The 27,400-nt window shown below is 32.1% G+C and overlaps 2 protein-coding genes across 2 annotated transcripts; both read right to left on the reverse strand.

The window, feature by feature from the left end:
- Nucleotides 1–5,935: 5,935 nt before the first annotated feature.
- On the reverse strand, nucleotides 5,936–12,497 carry LOC143067428 (uncharacterized). The gene is made up of 10 exons (XM_076240690.1): nucleotides 12,280–12,497; nucleotides 11,386–11,498; nucleotides 10,961–11,029; nucleotides 9,831–9,894; nucleotides 9,348–9,439; nucleotides 8,528–8,646; nucleotides 8,053–8,145; nucleotides 7,528–7,640; nucleotides 7,048–7,125; nucleotides 5,936–6,558 (listed from the first exon to the last, which is right to left on the reverse strand). The coding sequence occupies exons 1-10, from the start codon at nucleotides 12,394–12,396 to the stop codon at nucleotides 6,433–6,435; spliced, it is 984 nt and encodes a 327-aa protein (XP_076096805.1). The 5' UTR covers nucleotides 12,397–12,497; the 3' UTR covers nucleotides 5,936–6,432.
- Nucleotides 12,498–15,946: 3,449 nt separating this feature from the next.
- Nucleotides 15,947–24,445, reverse strand: LOC143067429 (uncharacterized). Its single transcript, XM_076240691.1, has 10 exons — nucleotides 24,064–24,445; nucleotides 22,233–22,351; nucleotides 21,452–21,532; nucleotides 20,653–20,716; nucleotides 19,910–20,001; nucleotides 19,000–19,118; nucleotides 18,344–18,436; nucleotides 17,684–17,796; nucleotides 17,338–17,415; nucleotides 15,947–16,699 (listed from the first exon to the last, which is right to left on the reverse strand). The coding sequence occupies exons 1-10, from the start codon at nucleotides 24,178–24,180 to the stop codon at nucleotides 16,574–16,576; spliced, it is 1,002 nt and encodes a 333-aa protein (XP_076096806.1). The 5' UTR covers nucleotides 24,181–24,445; the 3' UTR covers nucleotides 15,947–16,573.
- Between the last annotated feature and the right edge of the window lie 2,955 nt (nucleotides 24,446–27,400).

Below are 27,400 nucleotides of genomic sequence, written 5' to 3' on the forward strand. Positions count from 1 at the left end.
TGCCCAGTCAAACTGTCACAATCGGTAAAATTACAGATCAGTATCTAAAGATCAAAGCCCGCGAAAACATGTCGTCGGTGAGTTGAGACACCGACACATTTCATCGGTCAACCAATTCGTGATGATTATAGTATCGATTGCAAGTAGTTTTCTTTGTTACTCTATTGGTAGTTGTTTGGTATGGTGAACACCCTTGTTAATGAAGTCCATATAATGTGAAAATGCACCAGCAAAACGTTTTAATTGAGATGAGATAGTTAGCGCCATGCGAGGCCGTTGAAGCAGAAACAATGAAACAGTCATGTCATACTACATACATTAAAATTTCTGGAAAATAATTGAAAAAAGGTTGACTTTTTTTTTACTCAATCACATAAGATTGTAAAGGCTTGAATTAAGTATACTTCAATTCAAATTTATATGGTATCTATCTAATTATACCCTTTTAAATGTCATAAACAAATTAATTGACTTGTAAAAGAGGAATGAAAGATACCAGATGGACATTGATTGAGTTAAATGCTAGTATTCATTTTGTTATTTGTTTTATTACAGCCATACAATGTCAATTTAATTTTCATTCTCTTAACAACTCCCGTAAATGCACTCAGCTATCCTGATTGTAGCCATACTATTCAATTATTCATGGAATTAACAAAATTATAAGGGATTTGATGGCAAATACTGGCCATAACATTCATTCCTATTTACCAAATAAAAAAAATTAAACTAGTCCAATTATTTCAGAATCATGTGAACTGTATTTATAAATAAAGACAATGAACAGGTTAATAAAATCTGGTCACAAGTGCAGGAAGGTCACTTGTGATATCACTACAGAGCGTACAAAAATGTCGAAATGTACGTATCATATGTATTAAATGATAATTTCGCGCACGGTATTGGTCAGAATATATATAAACTATAACTTTACCCCATATGTTTTCACCCATTTATATCTTACTAACAAGAAAAATCACAAAAAAACTGAACTCCGAGGAAATTCCCAACGGAAATTCCCTAATCAAATGGCAAAATTGAAAGCTCAATCACAGCAAACGAATAGATAACCACTGTCATATTCCTGACTTGGTAAAGGCATTTACTTATGTAGAAAATGGTGGATTAAACCTGGTTTCATAACAAGCTAAACCGCTCACTTGAATCACATTTGCATCAAATTGTATTATTTTTTTTTGTATTGACAACGATGTGTGAACAAAACAAACAGACATAATAGGTAAAAATATTACAAATAAGGGTACAGCAGTCAACCTTGTGTTATAATCTTGATCCCTATAAAACCAAACAAATATGTAACAAAGAAGCACAAAAAGTCATATAGGCAACTAAGTCCATTACAAAAAATGAAAGACAGATTACAAAATTTGCAATAGCACAATAACACAATGACGGTATGTAAAATTAAAATGCAATTTGAAGCAAAATGTAGTTTTGGGTAAAGTTGTTGCACATATAGATCTATGTATCAATGATAATATCTCAAAATTATGCTACTTTTTGGTAGGTTTTGTTGTTATGAGGCCTTTTAAAATGCCTCTATGCAGGACAATATTCAAGATTTAAATTCTTATGTCGGACATATTTATGAACACATGGAGATTAATATTTTGGTAGATTGATGATAGTTTTTGATTTACGATTTCAAGGTGCCAAAATATTAGTCTTTCGTACCTTCTTTGAATCTGAATTATAGATATTAGTTTTGCAACTCATACACCTGAATTCTGACATTTAGAATAAATGAAATATGATTGTCCTGTATTTGGATAACCATAAAAATGAAATTAATTCGCGTAATGTAAATATTATGCCGCCTGTGATGCACTTGAACTAGATTATTCAGTCATGGCATTATTGACTAAATGCATATGCCAATTTACGTCTTAAGGCATCAAAGACGTTTTATTTTCGTTATCACGAAAACACAATACTGGTAATATTGATTATCAGGTTATTGTTCAAGTCTTTGTTACTATAATTCATCATCGTCGTCGACGTCACCGTCGCCGTATACTTTTGCGAACGGTCATCATTGTTCTTTAGTATACACTATCAATATTTAACTTTCTGTATTTTTCAAAACTTTACAGACGGTTGAAATAGGAAAAAAATATGTGGAACATAGGGACTAAAATGGACAACCCTTTGAATAAAAAATAAAATACTTCCTTTACATGACATAATGTAAGCCTTATCAAATCAACTGGTAGATGGTGTTATTCTGATGTCTATCATTTACACTTTACTTTAGATATACTTTGATATTTTTGGAATGGTTGGATGGAAAACATGAGAATTAGTTATGTGCATCGAACAAATTAACCTTTTGTATAAATAAATCACGGAAAATTATAGACACTGAAAAAGATATGGGACAGGTACCAATGCGACATTCAAACTCATAATTCGAAAATAAACTCACAAAGCCATGGCTAAAAAAACAAACAATAGTACACACAGCACAACATAGAAAACTAAAGACTTGGGAACACAAACCGCACAAAAAACTGGGGCTCTCAGGTGCTCCGTAAGAGTATGCAGGTTTTACTCTATTAGTGACACCCGTCGTGTTGCTCGTCATGGTAAAAACCCGGTAATAAGTCTAATCTGGTAGGTCACATTCTGGAAAAGGGGAAGAGCTTGTATTTAAGACATTAGGTACGTATCCGCTATCATCTGTGAACAGATATTCCATAACGATCAACCAACTCATTATGGCGTCCGTAAAATAAACGAAGGGATAATTTCAACTGTACCACTTGGAAATTTTGGTTGTATAGCTTCTTTTTGAGTAGCAACCCTCTATCAAGGAAATCATGATAGGAAATACAAGCCCTGGAATATCGTATCAACTGGGAGATATATACTTCGTATACAGGCGTTGATTTCACTGTTGCTACATAGAAACGGAGAGTTTACAATTAAAAAGCTGATATCACCTTTTTTGTCGTAAAACTTTGCTTTCAATCAACCTGGATTGTCAATTTCTAGATGTAAGTCAAAATATGAGGCAGACTTAACTGTATCTGTTATATCCTTCATCTCAAGTTCGATGGGATAGATGCATTCAACAAAGTCTACAAATTGTGATTTTATTGAATGAGAGAACTTCTTCTTTATAGCGGTAAGTAAGTAAAGGTAAAATAACCCAAAAAATTCGAAACGGAAAGTCCTTAATCAAATGGCAAAATCAAAAGCTAAAACAAAAAAAAACAAAAAAACGAATGGATAACTGCTAATTTGTTTTCTATCTTCCTAAGAAATAGAAGTTCTTATATGATATCAGCCTCCTGTGAATAAAGAAACAAGGCAACAGGAAGAGGGGCACAGTTGAATGCCGATTGTTTATTGGAACACACGTTCTCCAAATGTAACACATATGTTGTCAATCAAGAAATCAATCACCTTCCTAGTGTCAGTTTCCAAGAATACTTTGTTTGAATCAGAGTGATGTTTTACAAAGTAAGATGTATCTACGTTGGCTTTTATTTTGTAATGAAATAAAGCAGGATCAACTCTTTCAATTTGTCTTTTAGTTTGGATAGGGGAATACTTGTGTAAAGTATAGAACAGTTATTTTTTTTTAATAATATTGCAAGATGAAAGAGTCTTAGATAGTATGCTCTCTAAAATGTCATCGGATTTTTTTGGTATACACGTCTGATTCACGCCATTTCAAGAATATGTGGTTGCACAATAACTTTGAATCCTGTCTTTGATTGGGGATAAAATTGATGCTAATAATTAAGAAAGAGGATTCCTGGAGCACTTGAAAGATCCAGCAATATACCGACACTTATGTAGATTAGGTATCCACAGAGATAGAAAATTCAGATCTTCATCTTTGGTTGAAATTCCAAAGTAACATCGTGGGGTATATTTTGAGTTTCAAATGAATAATCAATACCTATTAAATTCATCAAGCATTTATGTGATGTGATGTACAAACATAAACAATGTAGTTTGTTGTTGTTGAAAATGAGATATTAACAAATTTTACACAATATATTTTAAGTTATTATGAGTTAATTTGTACACTCGACAGTTATGAAATATTGTTCGTTTTTTCTAACTCTACGAAAAAACGACTTGGTATATAAACAAGGACAATATTTCTGGGAAATGTACATGATTTTCTGTCTCCAGGTTAAAATTAAACTTTAAATAATATCCTCGTAATTATTTAAATTTTTCATAAATGTGTATTAAACTTTTTTTTTTTTTTTATCTTAAAATGTTTACTCGTCAGACATATAGTACCTCTGGATTGTTACATTTGTTGATCTGCAAATTGAGTAGCTGTTAGTCTTGCTAAATTGATTTAATATATTACAAACAAAATCTTTGAAATTTTAAATAAAAAGCGCAAATTTTGTTTATCAAATATGAAATACAGATACAAATCCGAAACAAAAAAGTATCGAAAAATAAAACTAAGTATTTTGTCTTAAAGCAATTCGACAATGAATTGCACCATCAAAGCTATTTTGCAATTGATAGTATTGTAAAAAGAATTGACAACTTGTTATGGGAATTAAACTACTGGAGTGGTGTTCTCGAAAGTATCCTAAGATTCGCCCCAAGTCATAGATAAGACCAATGTTAGGATGGACTTAGGATCAATTTATGACACTCTTAAGTTGTGTCTCGAAGCTATTTCAGACGTATCTTATTTTAGGACGTTATAAACATATCCTATAAAAAAAAATAAGTCGAAATTTTAAATCGTTAAGGTAATTTTTGATAAAACATTTATTAATGACAAAACCAATAAATAAAATTGTTTACGAATTTTATAATAACATGTACAGAATAAATCCATGATTTTAAATGTAATACTAAAATTATATCAAAGAGGATTGTAATTTAAACTAGAAAACAATATGTTTTCAAATGAGAACTGAATTGGTAGTGTTATCGTAAAAACGAAGTTCAGAGTTTAAAATCATGCATTATTTATATATATATACGAGTCAAAACCGATTGTGCAATTCATTTCATGTTAATCTTCAGGTAAAAAAATGAACAAAAAGCGAAATCCAAACTTTGTTATGTTAGGACGAAGATAGGATGATCCTAAGACACCTAATTAGGTGTCCTAAAGTTAGGACGAAAACTGCGATATATCACGAATTAAGAGAGCTTCGAGAACACGACTTAGGACAAATACATGTCATAAGATGGACTTACCAAAATGTAGGACACGTTCTACCCCTAAGATAGCTTCGAGAACACCACCCCTGATGATTTATAAGAAATCTTTGCAAGATATAATAAAACATTGCTTGCCAAACTGAGTGTGGTTGTCTCTCTTTGAATATTAAATTATACGAGATTTAATTTTAAAAAATATACCTATTTGATATTGGGCAGTTATGAATGTAACAGTGTACACTGGAAATGGTTCGCTATTATAGATTGTAAACCAGATTAGTATATCGCTTAGTATATCATACAATATTGGTTAAAAATCTAACATTTTTTTACTCCTGTCGATTTTTAGTCCCTGGAAATATTATGTCTGAGAAATGTTTTTGTAATCGAGAATTTATTTTAAGTTGTATTTCAATCTTTCAGTATAATCGGAGAAAAGTAATGCATTTTCAGACATTTGTAAAGATATCAAATTGTGATCATCATGCATCATTCCTTATTAATTTGGATACTAGTGTGGTTTCTTTTTGGTCCGTACAACTCCTATAAACGTTACAATGTATTTAAACATCCCTTGGTTTCAAATGTCAAGGTTTGAGTGTTGCTGTTGAAGCTAAATCCAGAAAAGAGCTTCGGACGAATGCAAAAAGTGTTTATTCCTGTCATAACATTATATTTGCTTCAAATCAACATAAATGTGACGTGTACTTGTTTTCATTAATTATAGCATTAAGTAATTGCTAAATATAATAACAACTATGTTTTCTGCTTTTTTATGTAAAAATGCAACAACTATACTATAAAACATATATTTTGAGTCGGAGATTCAAGTTTATAGTTAAAAAAATGAACAAGGGATATAAATGATTGAAAATTAGGATAAAACTCCCAATGAAAGATTTAGATAGTACTTCATATCTTGTTTTGTGTCGAACACATCTCCATAGGAAAAATCCTTTATGAATGGCTCTCTTTCTTGTACGGTCGTATCTTTTAATTATTATATGACTGCACCCTGAAATCCGTTATATACCATCAACTCTCACAAACGACCATGTTCCTCCCTGGAACTCATCATTTGTTTGATGTTTCACTCAATTGATTGTAAATAAATCACCTCTACCACATCGCTAAGCGTAATTGTTGTATAATGATACAAGTACAAATTGTATTTTGCATGGGGCTTTGGTCTGAGGCAATCTTGTTTCCCACGATATGATGAATGACTGGAATCGTGTGATAAGGTTGTTATTTTCACTGTCCTGGTTTATATGGATTGTATTCATCTTCCTTCAATGAAGCTAGAGTGTGATTGACTACCCTGTGGTGAGCCTCATCTGCACGAATGGCAAGGATCACATCCAACATCGTGGAGTCCTCCTACAATTAAGTATATGAAGACTAAATACTTATTTACAGAAAATAAAACAATTATAAATGTGCAAAACAAAAATCATAACAATCGAATTGCAATGTAGAGACAATGATATTGCATCATATCAATAACTATCGGCAAACTGGATGTTGCTGCACGGCAGAGCTTTACATTGCTATCAACACAATACAACTCAAGATTATTAAGCTGCAGACCAAATATAACATTATTTCCTTTCATAAAAGCCACATAATTTAAGCCAAGGTCATTTGGACGGGTGGAAACTTGACATGCTTTCGTCGTTGTCAACGCAATTACAAAATATTGAGATCTATCAAAAATTAAAATTTCAATTGATTATTCAGCCGCACCAATTTGAATACTAATGTTATACATGATACATTTAAAATGTTCAAAGAATATATGAGCCTAAGAAAATATATGCTTTCCTTTTTATCCTGTACATACATAATATTGCAATTAAATATATTTACCTGCAATTTCCAATAACTAATTGCAATTTCTGGTGCAGCCTGTGTCTTCCAATGCTGCATTGAACCTTTCTGTATGTCCTGCAATTTTAACATAACAATTTATAAATGCATAAACATAAATCAATGTTTTTTCTCGTTTAAATTGTTTCACATTCTGTCATGCTGGGTCAAACTATAGCTTATCATACGTATGGGATTTGCTTATTGTTGAAAGCCACACGGTAATCTCTAGTCTACGGCCTCTGCTCAGTGGTGTTGAAAACTGTTGTGACATTGTCAATTATAACATTTTCTTTGAAATAAGCCTGGACAAATGAACATACATGCATTCATGTGAAAAGGTTTTATGAAGAGAACTAGCAACGTAAATAAACAGACTCTATCGTAAATCCAGACAACTACATGGACATTGTCATCTGTTATATCTAATTTTAATTTAAACTACATTGTATTTTGTAACAAAACAAGTGCATGATTTACCTGTAAGCATTTGGAGTATGTTACCACTGCTTCTTCTTCCAAATATCCAACAAATCGGTGGCAAAATCTTGGACTCATTAAGTATGCTAAACTAAACATAGTTACGAATGTACCTAAAATACAAACATAATGTTTAAAAGTGAGATTACGAACATTTTATATCGAGAAAAACTGAATTACTTATGAATTGAGTAATGTCTCATTTCGGATGTGAATAATCTTAACCATTCAAACTGTAAAATAGAGAATCAGTGATTGTCTTTAGGTCAGTGGAATTCAAGACTTAACATATCACACTCCATGTTCTCGTGGTAGTGTGTTTGTCTGTAGGAAGTTTTGGGTTTGGTTCCAGCTATTTGGCTTCAAAAACATACAAAGTTTACCATCAAAAACAAAGATGCAGATATCAATCTTCACAGACGGAGAGGCGAAAGATACAAGAAGATAAAAAAAAACTTAACGTTTAGATGAAAACGGTACAAATTGCATCATAGAATAATCATATAAATAAAAGTAACAATTTACCTTGTGCCCCGACAACACAAAGTCTAAATAAATTGCTGGGTTGACGTAACTGCAATGCTGTCATGAGGTGCATTCTTTCATTTTCTGCTTCTTCTACAACGAAAAGTATGGCTGAATTTAGTCATAAGGGAACCAAGTACTTAAAAAAGATGGGACTTTTTTACAAAATACTAGACTAGTGGCCATATAAATAGACTCGATATTTCTGGTCGTACTTTAATCTAATTAAATAATTTGTGAACCGAGAAGGCTGAATTCTGAACAAATATATATTTACATTACATTGCAACATAATATTCTTTTTACAAACCTTTATATGTGTAAATTTGTTGTGACCTTTTCTGGTCGGTGTTGTTGTCTTTTGCCATATTCATTATTTCCATTCTCAATTTTAACGTTGTCATAGACACATTATTTTTTTCAGATGATATTCATCTTATCATATTTTCTAAAGAAAACGTGTAACAAAGTTTACCTAGAAGTGTATGGATCCAACCATAATCTCTTTGCATTCGTCTTAAAGAACTTAAATGTCTTAACATGGCGGCCACCATACCCGGGACACCAGCAACTGTTTCTAGGAAACATATCCGTCTGTAAATACAAATAGAAATATCAATTTGCTTTAACTTCATTAACAATTTACAACTATGCTCTTACCTCATCAACAATCATTAGAATATGCTCAAAGACTTGTTTTATGCTTTAATCAACTGAGAATTTATGTCAATTAAAACGTATTTGAAAATCATTGTGAAATTCGTTTTTGGGGGTGATTGCCCTTTTCTTCAAGAACTTTAGGGAATCAGTGTATTTAAGAAGACAGAATAAGAGCCTGTTCTTCAAAAGAGGATCGGTGTATAATATTGTCACGTAATTGTTTTCTATCATTCAGATAATAATGCAAAATGGTTTTACGCTAGTAATTTTGTGGGAAAACGGGAAATACTGCCGTTTCAATTCATGACTTTAAAAAAATAATAGTCCAGTAAAATGTTACAACAGTACCATAGGCGGATCCAAGGGGGGCCCTGGGGGCCCGCCCCCCCCCCCCTTTCGTGGGAAAAATTTGGTTGATTATATAGGGAATCACTGAAGCATGACTGGAGAGGGCCTCCCTTAGGTCAGTCAGCGCCCCCCCCCCCCCCCCCCCCCTTTAGGAAAAGTTCTGGATCCGCCACTGAGTACACTGCAATTCTAGTCATATGGAAGGGTTTACCCTTTATATTATAACATTCACAACTATCACTATTTTCTGTCTCAAGAAACAACAAAACTATAAATCAAAAACTTACAAAACCCATCTACGTTCGTTTCTTTCTCCTCTGTTGAAACCACTCAGGGTATCAAAGGTCTTTCGCATAACTTTTACACTGTAGTAGGCCATCTATGAAATATAAAAGTGGAAAGAAAAAGAAAATAAAATTCACTCTGCAAGACCTCAGTTCTCTGCAATATTTTCCATTATTATAAGTAGTTCTAATTGCATAATGCTTTATCTTTTTCTTTACTTTTTAAATTGTTGTCTTAATTTTCAAAATTTAACCGGTCACAGTATAATAAAAGAGATTAAATTAAAGACTTATTTGTTTGTGTTAATTTTATTTGTTCTAAAAGTAGCATTCTTAGGAAGCATGTGTTTTTTGTGTTTTTTTATAACTTTGAGTTTCAGAAATGAAGCCTTAAAACATTTATGAACTTCAATACCCAATATAATGATTCATAACGATCGCAAATTATCTGATATGTCACTTTCTTTGGTAAAATTAAATACTTACCCTGTCAACTATACCCTCTGGTGGTTTGTGTGTGACCTCAACACTGTGGAGTTCTTCTTCAGACCTGTGATGACAAAACGATGAAGATATATTGTTGTCTGCTTTCTTTACTACTCACAGCAAGCAAAAACAATCTTGACTGATATATTTTTTCGAAGAGGAATATTGTATGGTTGTCTTTATATTTCCATATAAATAGATAATAAAAATACCAATACAGATAATTATTATTAAAAAAAGGCTGACCCAAGACAAGTCAAATTTACGAGAGTGGAGAAACAATTATACCGCTATGAAAAGTTAAGCGTGAGGACCAATGAGCTTGTTTCTGTCATTTTAAGTACGAGTAACTTTAATCTTTATCTAAAGACACAACTCTTATCATCAGATCATTCTATGAGAACTACATGCGTGGGTTGTTTCTGGTTTTTATGTTTTGTTTGTTTTAATTATAGTTTCCCACAAGGTCCTGTTGGATGATTAGCATAAACAATATTCAATTAATCTATTATATAAAAATAGTGACTATCACTTAACATAGTGGATGTATGACGGACTTTGCGGATTTAACTTGAAAACGTTCATCCTTATATTTCCTGTCAAAACTAATTCATATAGTGCATATCAATTATTTATTTTTTTACAATCAGTGATTTCTTGATTTGCGGACAGGGACCATTCAACTTTCTGACAAAATGAATCACGAATACTAATTGCTCGACACTCGGTCTGTTTGGGCTGCAAAATATTTCAAAAATAAAGGGAGATTTTACCCAGATGTTTCATTACTTGTAATGGCTAGTATGTTCGTTGGTAGATAGCATTGCTTCTTAAATGATTTAAACCTATTGTGGTTCGAGCTTTAAGGAAAATTGAATCCTGTTTTCTTATATTTTTCCAGCTTTGACTGCAATAGTTTTGCTCGTTAGACCGATATTATTAACATTATTTTAAATTAAACAGTTGAAACATTATCTTCTCCTAGAAAATCGATCAACAGTTAACGTCATACATAATGTTCCGGAGATATTAACATTTCCTTATAATTGGTTGGTAAATATACAGGGTTGTAATACTTGTGTTATGAAAATACAATAGCGGTTTATCAAAGCCAAAAAGACTGAACTTACCATATTGGATGAGGTAATGCGTGTGTTCCGATTGGAGGAGGGTCTGCTGATGTCGTATCTTCGTTCTTCCTACAAGAACAAGTACTTTGTCAATAATTCAGTGATCTGAAATTACGCATTTCAGTGAAATAAACGGGTTCCATTACCTACCCATCTTTTTTTAAACATAGATAAACTGATTAAGTATCTATAGTATGAAATAAAAAAAAAAGGCTTTAAAAGTAATGTAAATTCTCAAAGAAACAAAAATAGAACAAACTTAAAAAAACATAGATAAACCATAAGCAGTGATGTTAAGTGTATTGTATAAAACCTACATGTATAATAATATGCATTTGTTGTTTTTCAAAAACTTTAAAATTTTACGAACTGTCATTTATTTACACATACATTATTGATTTCACATTTGAAATAATTTAACTTACTTGAAGTGCTGCAACTTTTTGGGATCTGGAATTGTTTCATAATTTCCCGCTTTGAATTTTTGTACATTATCGTCCACTTCCCTTTGAGTTGCTAACTTTCGAACACTGAGTCCCTTAGAAAAGAGAGAAGAGAAATTATTAAAAGAAATCGTTTTAGAATCAACGAGCAAGAGGCGATATTTAAAAAAAAAAACATCATATCTAAAATGAAACAAAAATCTATCCATGACTAACTGTCAAGATAGAAATCTATACTCCATAAAATATAACTCAAATGTATAGTATGAACGAAAGACAAGATCAAGTCAAAAGTCGCTCTTAGTATACGCAAGTAATTTTGGCAATGCCCCTCCCCCTCCCCCCTGTAGTTTTAACATTTATTTCCTTCTTCCTAAACAAAACCAACGAAAATAATCAATAACAAAACAAAACATCAAACAAACAACCATATTAAGACACATATTGTCATAAACACTGACAAGATTCACGACAAAACTAAGAAGGAACTGTATTTAACATTGCTATTGTGATGCAAAAGGCAAATCTAAATCTTCGACATTAGTTTATGGGGGAATATTCGCAATTGTATTGTTCTTATGTCAAAATAAAAAAAAATAAAAGATGAAAAAAATAGGAATAGATCGATAGCCGATCTCTGATTTTGATATATATGCATGAATATTCGACACTGGAAGTAAAGAAAGCAACAATACAATCAATCAATCACACTGAATAAATTCGAAATAATACGATTATTTTAGGCGTTCAAAAGATATTTCGGGGGTAATCTTAATATCATGGAATTCCTATGAAAAGATTCAGATCTAGTGTACAATGTTTTATTAAGCTTTAAAAAGACGACTTGTATTTTATATTATATTTTTTATCACTTACTTGTACAAGAGACACATTGTCAACATTCCTGATCAAAGGTTTTACCAATCCAATTTGTTTTATTAAACCATGACTTTGCGAACCACACCGACATAAGCTTCTAACGACTGACATCATTTATTTCTTTATGTTGTATAAGTTGCCTATAATATTTGTTTCGCGGTAATATATTATAAAATTTTGACCTGATTGACCCGCTGATGCAAGCTCCTATTAGATTGGCAATCAAGGATTTCCTTGTATCGATCGATTTACAGTGTTCTATATTTAGAAAAACTGACGTAAGGATAGCCGATCGTGTTTTAAATGACTAAGTTGTTGATGGTCCTTAGTGTATAAGGTTAATTTACAAAGTAATCAATGAATTATCACAAATAATATGATATAAAACTAATGGCTGATGAGAATCCTTCAATACAACAAGCAATCACCTACAAATTTTGAATGGGATTACTCGTTTGCTCAATTGATTTACTATATTGATATGACGACATACTGTATTACTAATTATAGAAATCTGATGTAGGTTACCTATAGATTTCGTCACACATCGAGAAGTTTCGTTTATATATGTATACCGAGGTTAATGAACTGTTGATCTCACGTTCGCAAGTAAAAATATTTGGTTTAAAGATTCACAATTATCTTAATGTATTCTTGTCAGATGCATTAACACTTCCAGAAGATGTTTTATTTTTACATATGGTTGGGAATGAAATCTTAATTATTGCATCTTTTTTCTGTCATCAAATCAGTGATATCCTATCACGGCTTTTTGTATGGCAGTATTCATCCCTGTTGTATCTTGTCCATTCTTGGTAATTGCCAAAACGTGACCCGATAGAAGTGCTATTATATATAACACAAAAAAGAGAGTTCAGGTTTGATAATTAAACCAGAAAAGATAAGGTTATGTAAATTTACACAAGTTAAAAACGTACAAGCAAACTTGACTTGCGACTCTTTACTTTGTAAACTCGATTACAGTCTGCAGTAATTATTATACATAATTCTGCTAGTGTTCATCACCTGGTAATGGAGTCTATATAATTGCAACGACATCCCCTAAGACAATTTTTTCAAGTTCTATCATAATATGAATATATTGGCTTGTGTAATTGGCTGCGGACTATTCAGCATTATCCACGTTTTATCATGTTTTGTATATAACTTACATGTTGAGTCCGAGCTAAACCAACCAATCTTTTTTTCAAAGTTTATGGCAAGTGCTTTGCAGAGTAGCGTCAAAGAAAATTTTAAAGTTTTTGTTTTGTCCACCTGGTTTGCTTTTGTCTCGAGATGTACTCGATTATGTTTATTCTATTAGAGAAAGAACCAGTAACAAACTCCTGTCTTATTTTCAGTAACATCCCAATTCTTCACCGGCTTTCGATGTAAATAAATTAACGGTTGTGAACTTTGTTGTATATAATTAGTCTGTCTACTTTCTTTGGCCTATGGCATTGTCTGTCCATTGTCTATCTCTTTGTTGCATCCCTACCATCTCAACATTTTTCTATCATGAACTCCAAAGACATACAGATATTTGTAGTGAAAAATAACAACCATGTTACTGGATAAGTGACTAACATAAAAATAAACAGCTGCGCCATGAGCGCATGATACGCCCGTCGTCTTGTGTGAAAGTTGTATGCAATAATCATAAATAGTTTCTGAGAAAGTTTTAAGCAATAACTATATATTGTTTTTGAGATACGGAGGAACATATGAAATCCCCCTCTTTTTTTTTCTTCAAAAAAACTAAATATCACTAAAATAAAATTTTGAATCAAAACCAAAAAGTATACAGATCGTTAGATTAATATAACAAAGAAGTGTGTAAAGTTTTAAGCAAAAATCATAAGTTGTTTTTGAGATACGCGCGACATGTAAAAAAATCCTCCCCCTTTTTTACAAAATACTAAATAGCTGAAAAATAAAATTTTAAATCATCACCAAAAAGTATACAGATGTTTAGATTAGTATAACAAAGAAGTGTGTAAAGTTTTAAGCAATAATCATAAATCGTTTTTGAGTTACGGCACGACATGTAAAAGACCCCTCTCCCTTTTTTACAAAATACTCAATAATTCAAAAATGAAATTTTGAATCATCACCAAAAAGTATACAGATCTTAAGATTAATATAACTAAGAATTGTGTAAAGTTTTAAGCAATAATCAAAAATCGTTTTTGATACATGTATACGGTGCGACATGTCAAAAAAACACCCCCCTGTTACAAAGTGCCGTAACTCAAAAAAATTTAATCTTATTTTCACCAAAAAGTATACAGATCATTTGATCATCATAAGAAACAACTGTAATAAGTTTCATGAAATGTGGATAAGTCGTTCTCAAGTTACGGTGCGACATGTTTACGCCGGACAGACGGATAGACGGACGGATACCAGACATTTGTATAACATAATACGTCCCGTCAAAATTTTGACGGGCGTATAATTATTATATCTAGGTATTATATTAACTAATGTTAGAGTGAAACAGTTCTTTTAGTAACATTTGTGTACAATTTCTTTAAATGGAACGTGTTAATTTTACAGAGTATTATATGGCGAACAATGAATGTTCACCCCTTGAATGTCAATTACGTTTTCTGCAAAGGGTTCTTGTAAATGGACAAACTTTAATTTTACTGTCTTGGCATCTACGTTTTTGATAGGCAGATTTTTACTCGCCACTTTTTTTTATAGTCAAAGGTGGATGTTTGATAAGATCCCTTTTTGGTCTCTTGAATCCGAAAATCAAAAGTATTATAAATCGACCAAACAACACCCTTGAAATGTTGTTCAGACATTAGTCTATCCGAAATCTATCATTATGTTTGTATATTTGCATTTTGTCTTTCATGGCTGAAGACGTCTTGCAGCATTCACTACTGATATACTTCTTTGGGTCGTTATATCCTGTATTGACCTCATAAATAGGCTATAATTGTTATATTATTAATTTCCGACCATATTTGTATGAAAATCGTCATTTGATTTTGTTTGAATTTTATAGATATCATATTGTCTCCTAGACAATAACAAAGTATTAGTTATTATTTCATTTACTTTTTTTTCACATCTTATGTATTTCAAGCTTTTTTTCTTCAAATAATCGATCATAGATAACAATATATATATATATATATATATATATATATATATATATATATATATATATATATATATATATATATATATTATATATATATAAAACTTTTAACAATATCATGAAATTCATTACATGACGTCACAAAGTATATCGGTTTTTAGATACATGTATTCTAAAAATAACCGTGCTTTTTGCTATCCGCCGTTTTCTCTCTACCTTCGAAAATAAGGTTTAACATGTGACTATTCCTGAACGAATCAAATATGTTAAAATATTAATTAATAATATTTTGTAATACTGATAGTTTGGGGTAAAAGACACCTTAAACTAAAATGAACTAATGTGTATCCTCTTCCAATATGATTTGGTTATGGTTAACCATACTAAAACAATGACAGAAGATACCGAAGGGACAATAAGAAAATCATCAGTCAGAGAAAAAGCGACAACATCAAACTCCAATCATCCACATTATACCGGTATATAACACAAGGATGGACCTCTATACAAATAATATTTTGATACAAGACTCAATAAAGCATCTTTTCTTATTAGTTTTTTTTTTTATTGTTAACAACTTCATAAAACAAAAAATGCAAAACAACAAAGTTAATATGTTTTAAACAATATTGTGTCAATTGAAATGACAGGATTTGAAAATTTAGTTTCTCCGTACTGTGGCTTTAATCGAAACTGTTGTTTAAATTTAAAATCAAATACAACAGACACAACAAGTTTTTAACAATGAAAAACATAACGTGGATTATAAAACACTTAATACATCGATATAATTTATAAAACACTTATTACATTGATATATAAACTATAAAATGTATATATTGATACATCTATCGTTGGAGTACTAGACAGTTGTAAGCATTTGATTCCATAGATGATTGAAGATAAAAGAGTTTTTTTTTTTACAAAAGAGCCATCAAAACATCTGGAAAATAAATGATATCTATTTGAAAAAAATGTATATTGCTTTCAAGCTGTCCATAACTAGCCATATTTTTCAAAAAAAATGTATGTTGCTTTCAAGCTGTCTATTACTAGCCATATTGGCAGGCAAGTCTCTTTTTTCAAACCATTTTATTTCCTTAATATGATAGATGGCGATAGCTAACATATCTGGATATTTGATTGGTTAACTTAACACGATTATAGTATTAGCTATCATTCCCCTGGTTTATATGGATTGTAGTCATCTTCCTTTAATGAAGCTAGAGTGTGGTTGACTACCCTGTGGTGAGCCTCATCTGCACGAATGGCAAGGATCACATCTAACATCTTGGCGTCATCCTAAAACAGAGTAAAACAATAGTGAAGATGCATAAGTAATAATAAACAAATTTCTATAGATCATGACTTTTCAATAACTTATCGTGGTATTGATTTTTTGATTGTTGAAGGTTTAAGTCTTGGCAGAAAAAAATCAAATATACGTTAAGGAAATTAAAAAGGGCAAAAAATCAGTTTAGAATCTGCAATGTGGCCTTGGAAAAGGATTACATACTTATAAAAAAAAATATTTGAAGATTAAGAATATATTATACACGAACGTCTCTGATTTGTTGCCTCCCAAGGGTGAGGGGGGGGGGGGTGAATAAGACATTCCCACAGATGACAACAAATCGTATTGCACATTCTTCAATCTGACTCGAGAAATGATACAGCTTACTGGAAAATGGAAGTTGTTATCTTATAGTTCGTTTCTGTTTGTGTTACATTTTATTTATATTTTTGTTGCACTTCAGTGTGTCTGTTGTTTCGTTGTTCTCGAGGTGTTTCCCTCGGTTTTAGTTTGTAACCCGGATTTGTTTTCTCTCAATCGGTTCATGACTTTGAAACAGCGGTTTACTACTGTTGCCATTATTTGCTGTTACAATTAGGAATACTAGCAAAACAACGTAGACATTACAGTGTGTAAAAGTTCTTACCGGTAATTTCCAGTAAGTGATAGCAGATTCTGGAGCAGGTTGTGTCTTCCAATGTTCCATGGAACCATTATGTATATCCTGAAAAAATGAAGACCGCGTAAAGATGTTTTACAATATACACACAAACATTTTTTTTGCACGTCTTTACAATCTATAAATAATGATGTTCCTTTTATTTAGTATTCTTTATACGATAGATGTTTAATATCAATTGATTCTCATAATATTTCATAACACAGATGAAACCAAACTTATCTGAGGAAAATATGAAGGTATTTGCATCAAGATGAGGTTACAGGATATCCACGATTTTTATTTCAGATGAAAAAATATATATAAATTTTACCTGCACACATTTAGTGTATGTAACCACTGCTTCTTCTTCTAAGTACCCAACAAATCTGTGGCAAAATCTAGGACTAATCAAATAAGCTAAACTAAACATGGTTACGAAAGCACCTGTAATTTAAATGCAATAATGTTGAAGCTTATAAATTTTGCATACAGATGTTTTGTTTTTTTTTTACATTTGGTACAAATAAAGTAAAGGTAGACAAGTATGCAACATATGATTGGGTTGGGTTTTTTTTGACAATCTGTTTATGCAACTTATTTTTTTTTTTAAATAAAAGTCGACAAACTGCAAATTTGATACATGAAAGCAATATATTTTAAGTACAACTTTAAACTTCATTCGAAAAACTCTAGATGTACAACAAGTAGTTTACTAACGAGACATGCCTATAATATCGTAACGATTACTTCACAAGTTTAATTTTAATTCATCCTAACTAAACTAAGATTCACTTTCATAAAATTTCATTCAGTCTGCGAGATTGTTGAATATTACGACAGTGGCATGTATCTAGAAACATGGTACAGAGAGTCATTTTGAGCATGAAATAGTTTGACCGGACAATTTTTATTTTTCAAATGCCTTTTTATTGTTGTTGTTTGGTTTTCTTTGCAATTGCTTCTGAATTAACACTGAAACCAGTATATTTACCCTGTGATACAACCACGCCTAATCTGAATATCTTTGTTGGTTTACGTAGCTGTAATGCTGTCATAAGGTGCATTCTTTCATTCTCTGCTTCTTCTGAATAAATAAAGGATGTACATTTGAATAACATTCAATATGGACCATTTGGAAGAATCGAATTCTACACCAACACTTTTCTTCCCAACTATTCGCTGATACAATATAATGTACCCTAGTTATAATGTCAAACTTACGAGCATATGAAAACTGTACAATCACGGAAAAAATAACACTAAGAATTAATTGCCTGAAATGATGGGTTGGTACTTATTATGGACATTAAAACAAACGCTTACATGTTTCAACTGAATGCATTCTTGAGCAACATAAATTATAAACGCTGACTATGCGGTATGGGCTTTGCTCATTGTTGAAGGCAGTACGGTGACCTATAGTAGTAAAATATCTGTGTCATTTTGGTCTTTTGTGGATAGTTGTCTCATTGGCAATCATACCACATCTTCTTTTTTATATTTTATTGAATTTTACGAGACTGACACATTAACTATAAGGTTTGTCTAGTTAATCAGTTATACATATTAAGGAAATGCTGTGCTACTGCTAACAAAACTATGCCCCCTCCCCCTATGACAACCGTAAAATAAATGTATTATATTTACCTAGAAGTGTGTGGATCCAACCATAATCTCTTTGCATGCGTCTTAAAGAACTTAAATGTCTTAACATGGCAGCCACCATACCCGGGACACCAGCAACTGTTTCTAAGAAACAAATCCGTCTGTAAATATCAAAATATTCTGATATACATTTTCAAGGCAAGGCTATCAAAATAATTTTAAACAAACGCCCTTATACGTTGATATATGTATAAGGAAATAGTTCGACAGTGATATGTATGCATCGAGGCAGGTAACAATACAAACCATAAAGGAAGATACAATGTACCATGTACTGTAATAATAAAGTCCGTATGATATTCCCTACGGTCTAATTTAACTTTCCACAATCATGCCGATTGAATTAAAACGACACGAAAACTGGACTTATCACTTCATTTTTAATTTTAGTTCGCAAGATATTATACATACAAAGCAACATTCCTGTGTAACTTTTTTTTACATCAATATAATCCATGACAAAGTGAGGCGTCTGTTTGGTTGTTTGGGATGTATAAATACGCAGCCGCATACGTTTAATATGATGCTTCCTGTACAAAAACATGGTGAATGCAACGCTCTCTTTTGTTTAACTCCGAAAACCTTTTCAATCACTATTAAGGGAGGTAAAGGGGCATGTTTAAAGGCTTAATTTCCGCCCCTATCCAAAATACTCCATTGTTTCAGCAATATCCCATTTCCCCCCTAATATTCCGCTCTTCATTCGGGTAAGCCTACAATGGAGTTCTTTTCTTTTGTGTTATAATTGTAACTGGTTTCTAGTTCTAAAAAAAAATTGCACGAAATAAATACCAAGCAAGCAACAACCAATCTCTCATTTACTTTTTTTTTTACTAATTAGCAAATAAATGTGTATATTAACAGATAAGAATACAAATAAGATAATACTTACAGGACCCATTTGCTTTCGTTTCTTTCCCCTCTGTTGAAACCACTCAGTGTATCAAAAGTTCCTCTCATTAATTTTACAGTATAATAGGCCATCTACAAAATAAATCAGATTTTATTTAAAGCTCCGGCTTTGGATTTTTTGGGACCAAAAGACCAAAGATATTAAAGGGACGGGACAATCATACTCAACAGTCGAAAACAATCAGACAATGTCATAGATAAAAAAGCAAAAACTTCCAAAAGACAAACAAAAGTACACAAATTCCAACATTAAATACTAAAGACTGAGCCACGCAAACCCCACCAAAAATTGAGGGTAATCTCATGGGCTCCGGAAGGGTAAGTAGGTCGTGCTCAACATGCCAGACACCCATCGTTGTTATAAACGAAGGAGTCCGTGTACTCAGTCTAACGAAATATGTTTTGAACTTTGGTTAATGGTTTATGAATAGAGTTTTTTATTCGTCCTTGCTAGTTATATAGTGTGGGCAGATAGAATTATTCTGTTTTGATTGAATTATTTACATGAGTAAATGTTGGAATAAGGTAAAAATGTTCTTTAAAAATGGATATGTGATATGATTGTCAATGATACAACTAGTATTCAACAAAGACAAAATTAATGCATATATAAGCATACCACATCTATTTTTTTTAAATGATAACTAGTACTTTAGTGGTCTGCAGCTTTTTTCTTGGGAAATTACAGAACTCGAAAGTTTTGTAATACTAGCCAAAACTTACCTTGTCAACTTTACCCTCTGGAGGTTTATGTGTGACTTCAACATTGTGGACTTCTTCTTCAGACCTATAAGGAATTATAAACAATAATTATTCGAATGATGTGACAATTTTTCGTCCAAATGTGTCTTCCTCTTATTTAACAGTTCTTGTTTCAACTTTGTTTTTAGTCGCTTTTGATTGTGACGCACGCAATTGTATATATGCATGGTTATATACTTAGAATATAGAACCCAGTTAGTTATCTGAAGAGAATTATGAACAGTTGTTAAGCACTGTTTATAAAAAAAAATAAGGCGCTATGATAAATTTGTAATTGAGACAACTATTACAATCTGTTACGGGTATAGTTTGGCAATGTACGCATACACGAATTTGAATGCATGGGAGAATGGTCAATTTTCGTGTGATATTTTTTTTTTTACCGGTAACTTACTTTTTGAGTTAAAGTTTTTTTTATATATATACTTACCATGCAATTGTCATGTAAAATTTAGCAAATTGTTCCAGAAAATTTGATGTCCACTTTAACTTTAAAGATTTTTTTGAATGATGTACACTTTGATATAAACTGATATATGAAATACATATGTACAAATTATTTTTGTACAGCATGTCATACTTATTAAAGAAGAGGGACAGTCAAACTCATAAATCTAAAACAAACTGACAACGCCATGGCTAAAAATGAAAAAGACAAACAAACAACAGCACAAACGACACAACATAGAAAACTAAAGAATAAACAACACGAACCCAACCAAAAAACTAGGGGTGATATCAGGTGCTCATATTAACTTACCATATTGGATGAGGTAATGCATTGGCTCCAATCGGAGGAGTTTCATCTTTGGATGTTGTTGTAACTTTTTCTAGGCTTTTCCTATGTAATGAAAAACATTACTAGTGATTGATTAGAAACAAATACATTTTGTTCATGTATGTTGACTTCTAAGTCATTTGTATGAATATCTGTATGATATTTATATGCATCTTACTTTATTAATGTGCAAGTTGCCACGATTTTTTTTTCAAACATATAGCTTGGCGTTATTATGTGGAAAACCAATGTCCGTCCGTCCGTCCGTCCGTCTGAATGTCAACACTTTTTAAGATGATTCAAATTTGCTGTCACGAAAACTCGTCAATACTACATTAGGATTGAATGAAGAATTCTCCATTTCGATTTTGAAAATTTCAAATTTTGTCATCCAGAGTTACAGGACTTGATTTTTTTGAAAATTCTATAGTTATCAAAATGTACACAAATTAAACACTTTTCCCTGAAATTGTAACACAGGGCTGGAATATGTCAAAGTAACTAAGCTTCAAATTTCACGATTTTTAATATTTGTTTTTCCAGTATGAGAGTAAAGGGACATTATTGATAAAAACTTCAACATTTTCACATATCACGGTACCTTTCCAGTATGTTTGGATGGTTTCCCCAAAAATTGTACACTCTAAATAAGTAGAAGCTTCCTTTTTATTTTGAAAGTGTTCTGGCATGTTGCACTATTCTTATAGTTTACTTTCAGATTTTCGTATTTTTTTTTTTTAGTTTAAAATTTGCAGATACTTACTTAAAGTGCTGCAAACGTTGAGGATCTGGAATTGTTTCATAATTTCCAGACCTGAATTTCTTCACGTTTTCGTCAACCTCGTCCTTTGTACCTAAATTCCTTACTTGGACATATACTCCCTTCAAAACATTAAAATAAAGATAGATACTATTTTCTATATCAACACAAAGTGGAAGAAAATTGAAGTTTACTCGTATCACTTGACAAATACGAACTTTCATTTCCTCGCACCAACGTGGTTGAAGCCATAAGAGTATAGTAATCCCCTCGCTATCGAAGATTTTTTTTTTTGAATTTGTATCTGGTATGTTGGTACTTAAACTTTAAATTTTATATATGTTGAATAGTTCTTTTTAAACAATTACCCTGGTGGTTATTATAAGCTTTAAACAATTACCCTGGTGGTTATTATAAGCTTTAAACAATTACCCTGGTGGTTATTATAAGCTTTAAACAATTACCCTGGTGGTTATTATAAGCTTTAAACAATTACCCTGGTGGTTATTATAAGCTTTAAACAATTGCCCTGGTGGTTATTATAAGCGTTCTTCATCCTGTATGTCTGTAATGATAGCTAAGAACAGATAATTGTTTCAGTATTTGCTACGTGGTTGTTATCATTTTGACCTTAACACCTAAACTTCTTTCACCCCCCCCCCCCCCCCCCCTTGCTATTTTGCTGTAGATGAAACAATGTTCCATAACACTTTGCCAAGGAATGAAGAAAGTTATTGGTTTTTCGATTTCAGTTTGTTTAACATGTTGTGATCATTGTACATGCATTTTAGAGCCCTAAATTGTGATTACTGTGTAGTGTGACTGTCGCCCTTAAGGTAATCAAAATTTAAAATACATGAATGAATATTAAATTTGATATATTTTTATAAAAGTCCATTCATCCGAAACTGTTTAGTAATGTCGGAGTTTCTTTAAAGTTAACGTTTAAAACATCATGGACGTATTTATTTTTTGTCACGTACCAAGGTTACCATGTCTTTGAGGGCTTAATGCTCTGTTGTAGCAAAATATTTCATGTGTTTCATTGAAATAAATCAATAAACATAAATGATTCATTGTTGTTCGAATTATAATTAAAGTGCACATGTACCTTGACTTCGGTGTGTACATGCAGTGGCGGATCCAGGGGGGGGGGGGGGGGGGGGGTCCGGGGGTGCGCACCCCCCCTTTATTTTTGCCGATCAATGCATTTGTATCGGGACATATGTTTTGCACCCCCTGCACCCCCCCTTTGCCCTGGGTTAGCACCCCCCTTTCGAAAATTCCTGCATCCGCCCCTGACATGCATTATCATTGATAAGTTCATAAATATATATTAACTGTTTTCAAAAACCTTATTTTTTTCTCTCGAAATATTGAGGATTTTCTACCCATGGAACATGTTGATTGGCCTTATAAACTTTTTGTTTTTGGAGTCACTGATGAGTCTTTTGTAGACAAAACGCGCGTCTGACGTACACAATTTTAGTACACGTATCTATGATGAGTTTATTGATAAGATGTATGAACTATCTTCACAGGCCATATACATATTAAAATTTTAAAACGCGAATATCCAATATAATATCAATCAAAAACAGGTGCTCAGACGTTCAAGTTCCAAATAAATATATACAAATGCCTTTTTGATTTTTGGTATATATAAAGAAAGAGCATGAAAAACTGAGAACAAAAGGTCTTGTTACAAACGGAAACGAAACGGGGGTAGGTGGTAGAAAAAGGTTTTCAGAGAGTTTCAGGCTTTACATTTATGAAAAGGCGTTTAAGTATATAAACAAGCAGAGAAAAGGCATAAATTATGTATATACGTTACCTGTTTTGACGAAGCTGAGTACATATTGGTTATCCAAAAAGGTTTCCCCATTGTTAATTGTTTAATTAATCCCTGGCTGTGTAAACCACACCTACAAACGCTCCTTAAAACATGCATTATTGTTGTCTCTGCTTTACGATATTTCCTGAAATATTTGCACAATTGAAAAAATTCTCTGTAAACATAAATCTTAATGATCACAGATTCCCCTGTAATGATCAACTTGATGCAGTTATATTAAGTAACTCATGACGTACGGAATAACCATCCTGGTTATGATTTTTGCCAAACTAGTGGTCACTATATCTGCTCAAAGATTATTAATTCCGTGTTTATATAACTCTTTATATTATATTGTATATAATTTTTTTTTATTGATAACGTTTATTTACTACATAGCAAATTTATATTTATTTTAAGAAACCTCGTCATACTTCAGAAGGTTTTCTCAAGGTTAATTTATTATAGACACTATTTACGTTTGATCTCGTAATGAACTTTACAACTCACGTTCACATTCTTCGAGGACATATTTCTGTTGTCATTCGAAATTAGGGATTAATATTGATAAAAAATATATGTACATTAAGATGAACGTGGAAATTCCGTTAAATCATATAACCATTAATTCTATTTCTTCCTTACATGATGTATTTTTTTTTATAAAGTCTAAGAAAGACAAGCCTGATTGAAATATATTTGACATTCAGTCCCTGATTCAAACCTGAGTAGAGAAAATATTTGAAATGGATAACTATCTTCAGCACGAAGGAAATAAAGGAAAAAAACCTGGAGCAGATGGAATTAAATTGTGATGTTTGCTCGGGCTAGTTGATAAACAACAGATAAAAGGGGTGTAATGGAACCAAAATGCTTCTTCGAATCTTGTAGAGACCCGATTGAAGCAATAAGTGTGAGTTACGGAAAACTGTTTACAAATCTCCATTATATATGTTAATTGATGAAATTGAGAATGAAGTTCACGTGTCGAGTTTGATAGTGCAATCAACTTAAGTCTTCGGAGTAAAGATTGATAAAACTAAAGATCGGTGTGGACAGTCACATGAGACCAGAACAAACAAAATGAAACTGCGAATTTTGCATGCGCGAAGATCCACCGGTTTGTAATGATCTTGGCAAGCACGATATCGAGAAAAGCATTTTCACGACGCATCTATAACTGTCAAAAATATGAGCAAGTCAATTCAGAAGCTGAAACAAAACTTGCATTTGAAAATATCAAACGGATGAGAATAAGCGCGACCACATCCTGTTAACACAACTACAGATAAGCATTTATCCGATAGGAAGTTTTTTAATTGAGACAATTTTTATGTGGGCAATTCATCCTGATATTACATTTTGGATAAACATTATTAAGGTATTTTAACTAAAAATAAAGACTCGGCTGTTGGGTTTTTCGCTCACATTTTTGAGAAGTATCAGAAAAATATCTGCGGAACAAAAGAATAAACAACATCCGAAAATCCCATCTAGAAGGCAGATGAGAGGCGTAAAATATTCCAAAATTCTTCCAGTTCTTCTCTTTTACATAAACGGTCAAATTTAATTGAAACATTCAGCAGTATTCAAATAAAGAGAGAAGCAAACATCTCAGAAGAACATTCAAACTCGAAAATAAACTGACAACTCAATGGCTACAAAAGAAAAAAAGACCAACAGATAAACAATAGAACACAAAACACATCACAGAAAACTTAAGACTGAGCAACACGAACACCACAAAAAAAACCCAACCCAGGTCTGTCTCAGGTGCTCAAGAATTGTAAGCAGATCCTGCTTCACATGTGACACCCGTCGTGCTGTTCATTTCAGTACAAACCCGATAATAAGTCTAATTCGTAAGGTTACATTCGGAAAAAGGGGACGAAATTATAGCAACGATATAAGGAACATATTCGCTATCATCTGTGAAACGGATATTCGATAACGGTCAGACGACTCATGATGGCATCCGTAAAACATAAGAATGGATGATTTCAACTTCACCACTAGGAACTCTTGGTTTAATAGCTTCATTACGACAAGAAACATTCTATTAAGGAAATCATGGTAAGAAATACAAGCCCAGGAATATCGTATCAACTAGGAGATATATACTCCATACGTAAGCGCTTCCGGAATGTTGCTACATAGCCTCACTTGAATAAAGGAACATGTCGGCAAGAAGAAGGGACACAGCTGGTTCACGAGAGAAAGCCGATTGTTTGTTGAAAAACACGTCCTGCAAACGTAACAAATATATTGTCAATAAAAAAATCAAGAATCTTGAATATGACAGTTTAAGAGTACCTTTTGTTTGAAATAGAAGTTAATTTTTTAAATAGGATTCATCCCTCCTTAAGTCAAGACACGTGTATCTATGCTGGTCACTCTTTTTTTTTAATGAAATAACGCTGTATCATTTCTTTCAATTCGTCTTTTAGATGGAATGGGGAATTCTTTTGTAAAGTGTAGAAAAGTTAGACGTTTTAATACTATTGCAAAATGAAAGATTCTTAGATTGTATTTACTTTTAAATACCATTTGAGTATTTTTAGTATCGTAATTTGATTCACGCCACCTAGAATATGTAGTTTCTAAATAACTTTGTAGCTCGGCTTTAATTGCTGATAAAATGTTTCGTGGACCACTTTTAAGACCCAGCAGAAAAGCCTATCAAACTTCAATTTAGAGTCGCTGTAAATATAACAACAACAACAACAACAACAACAACAATACTTTATTTTAAGAGGGTTACACAGTTAGCTATATAACTAATCTTCCCTGAGGCCCTCATCATGAGAAATCAAACAAAATGCAAACATATACATTGCATACATTAGTATAAAAAGTCAAGTATGATAATAATGTTTAGTACAACTTGATAAAATGTGATGAAAAAAATAAACATGATGACATGATCAGTTTTTAATATTATTGATACAGCTAGGTTGATTTCAATAAATGATCTGTTATTTTGTATTTGAAAGAATTAACATTTGTAATATTTCTTAACGGTATTGGCAAATTATTCCACAAGAATGGTCCAGAATACATAAAAGATTTTTTGAACAATTCTGTTTTTGGTTTAGGGAGTATGAGGTTTCCTTGAACAGCATTTCTCAAGGGGTATGGATTTCTGTCTGAAACATAATGAAACTTGTTAGTAAGATATGATGGGGCATCATTTTTAATGCACTTAAATGTCATCACTAACTTATGATATTTTATTCTCTGTTCAACTGTCATCCAGTTTAAGTGTTTGAATAAGGGTGCGCAGAAGGAGCGAATGGGTCTGTTTCTAGTATTAATCTAGCAGCCCTCTTTTGTAATT

This window comes from Mytilus galloprovincialis, chromosome 3 (assembly GCF_965363235.1).
Source record: "Mytilus galloprovincialis chromosome 3, xbMytGall1.hap1.1, whole genome shotgun sequence".
NCBI lineage: Eukaryota > Metazoa > Mollusca > Bivalvia > Mytilida > Mytilidae > Mytilus > Mytilus galloprovincialis.

Coding starts and splice junctions, on each gene's coding strand:
- LOC143067428 (XM_076240690.1), bottom strand. CDS start 12,396: ATGATGTCAGTCGTTAGAAGCTTATGTCGGTGTGGTTCGCAAAGTCAT. Junction 9,440..9,830: donor CAGAGGGTATAGTTGACAGG/GTAAGTATTTAA, acceptor TATATTTCATAG/ATGGCCTACTACAGTGTAAA. Junction 6,559..7,047: donor TTAGTTATTGGAAATTGCAG/GTAAATATATTT, acceptor ACTTAATTGTAG/GAGGACTCCACGATGTTGGA.
- LOC143067429 (XM_076240691.1), bottom strand. CDS start 24,180: ATGCATGTTTTAAGGAGCGTTTGTAGGTGTGGTTTACACAGCCAGGGA. Junction 20,717..21,451: donor GCATTACCTCATCCAATATG/GTAAGTTAATAT, acceptor AATTCCTTATAG/GTCTGAAGAAGAAGTCCACA. Junction 18,437..18,999: donor TTGGATCCACACACTTCTAG/GTAAATATAATA, acceptor TTATTTATTCAG/AAGAAGCAGAGAATGAAAGA.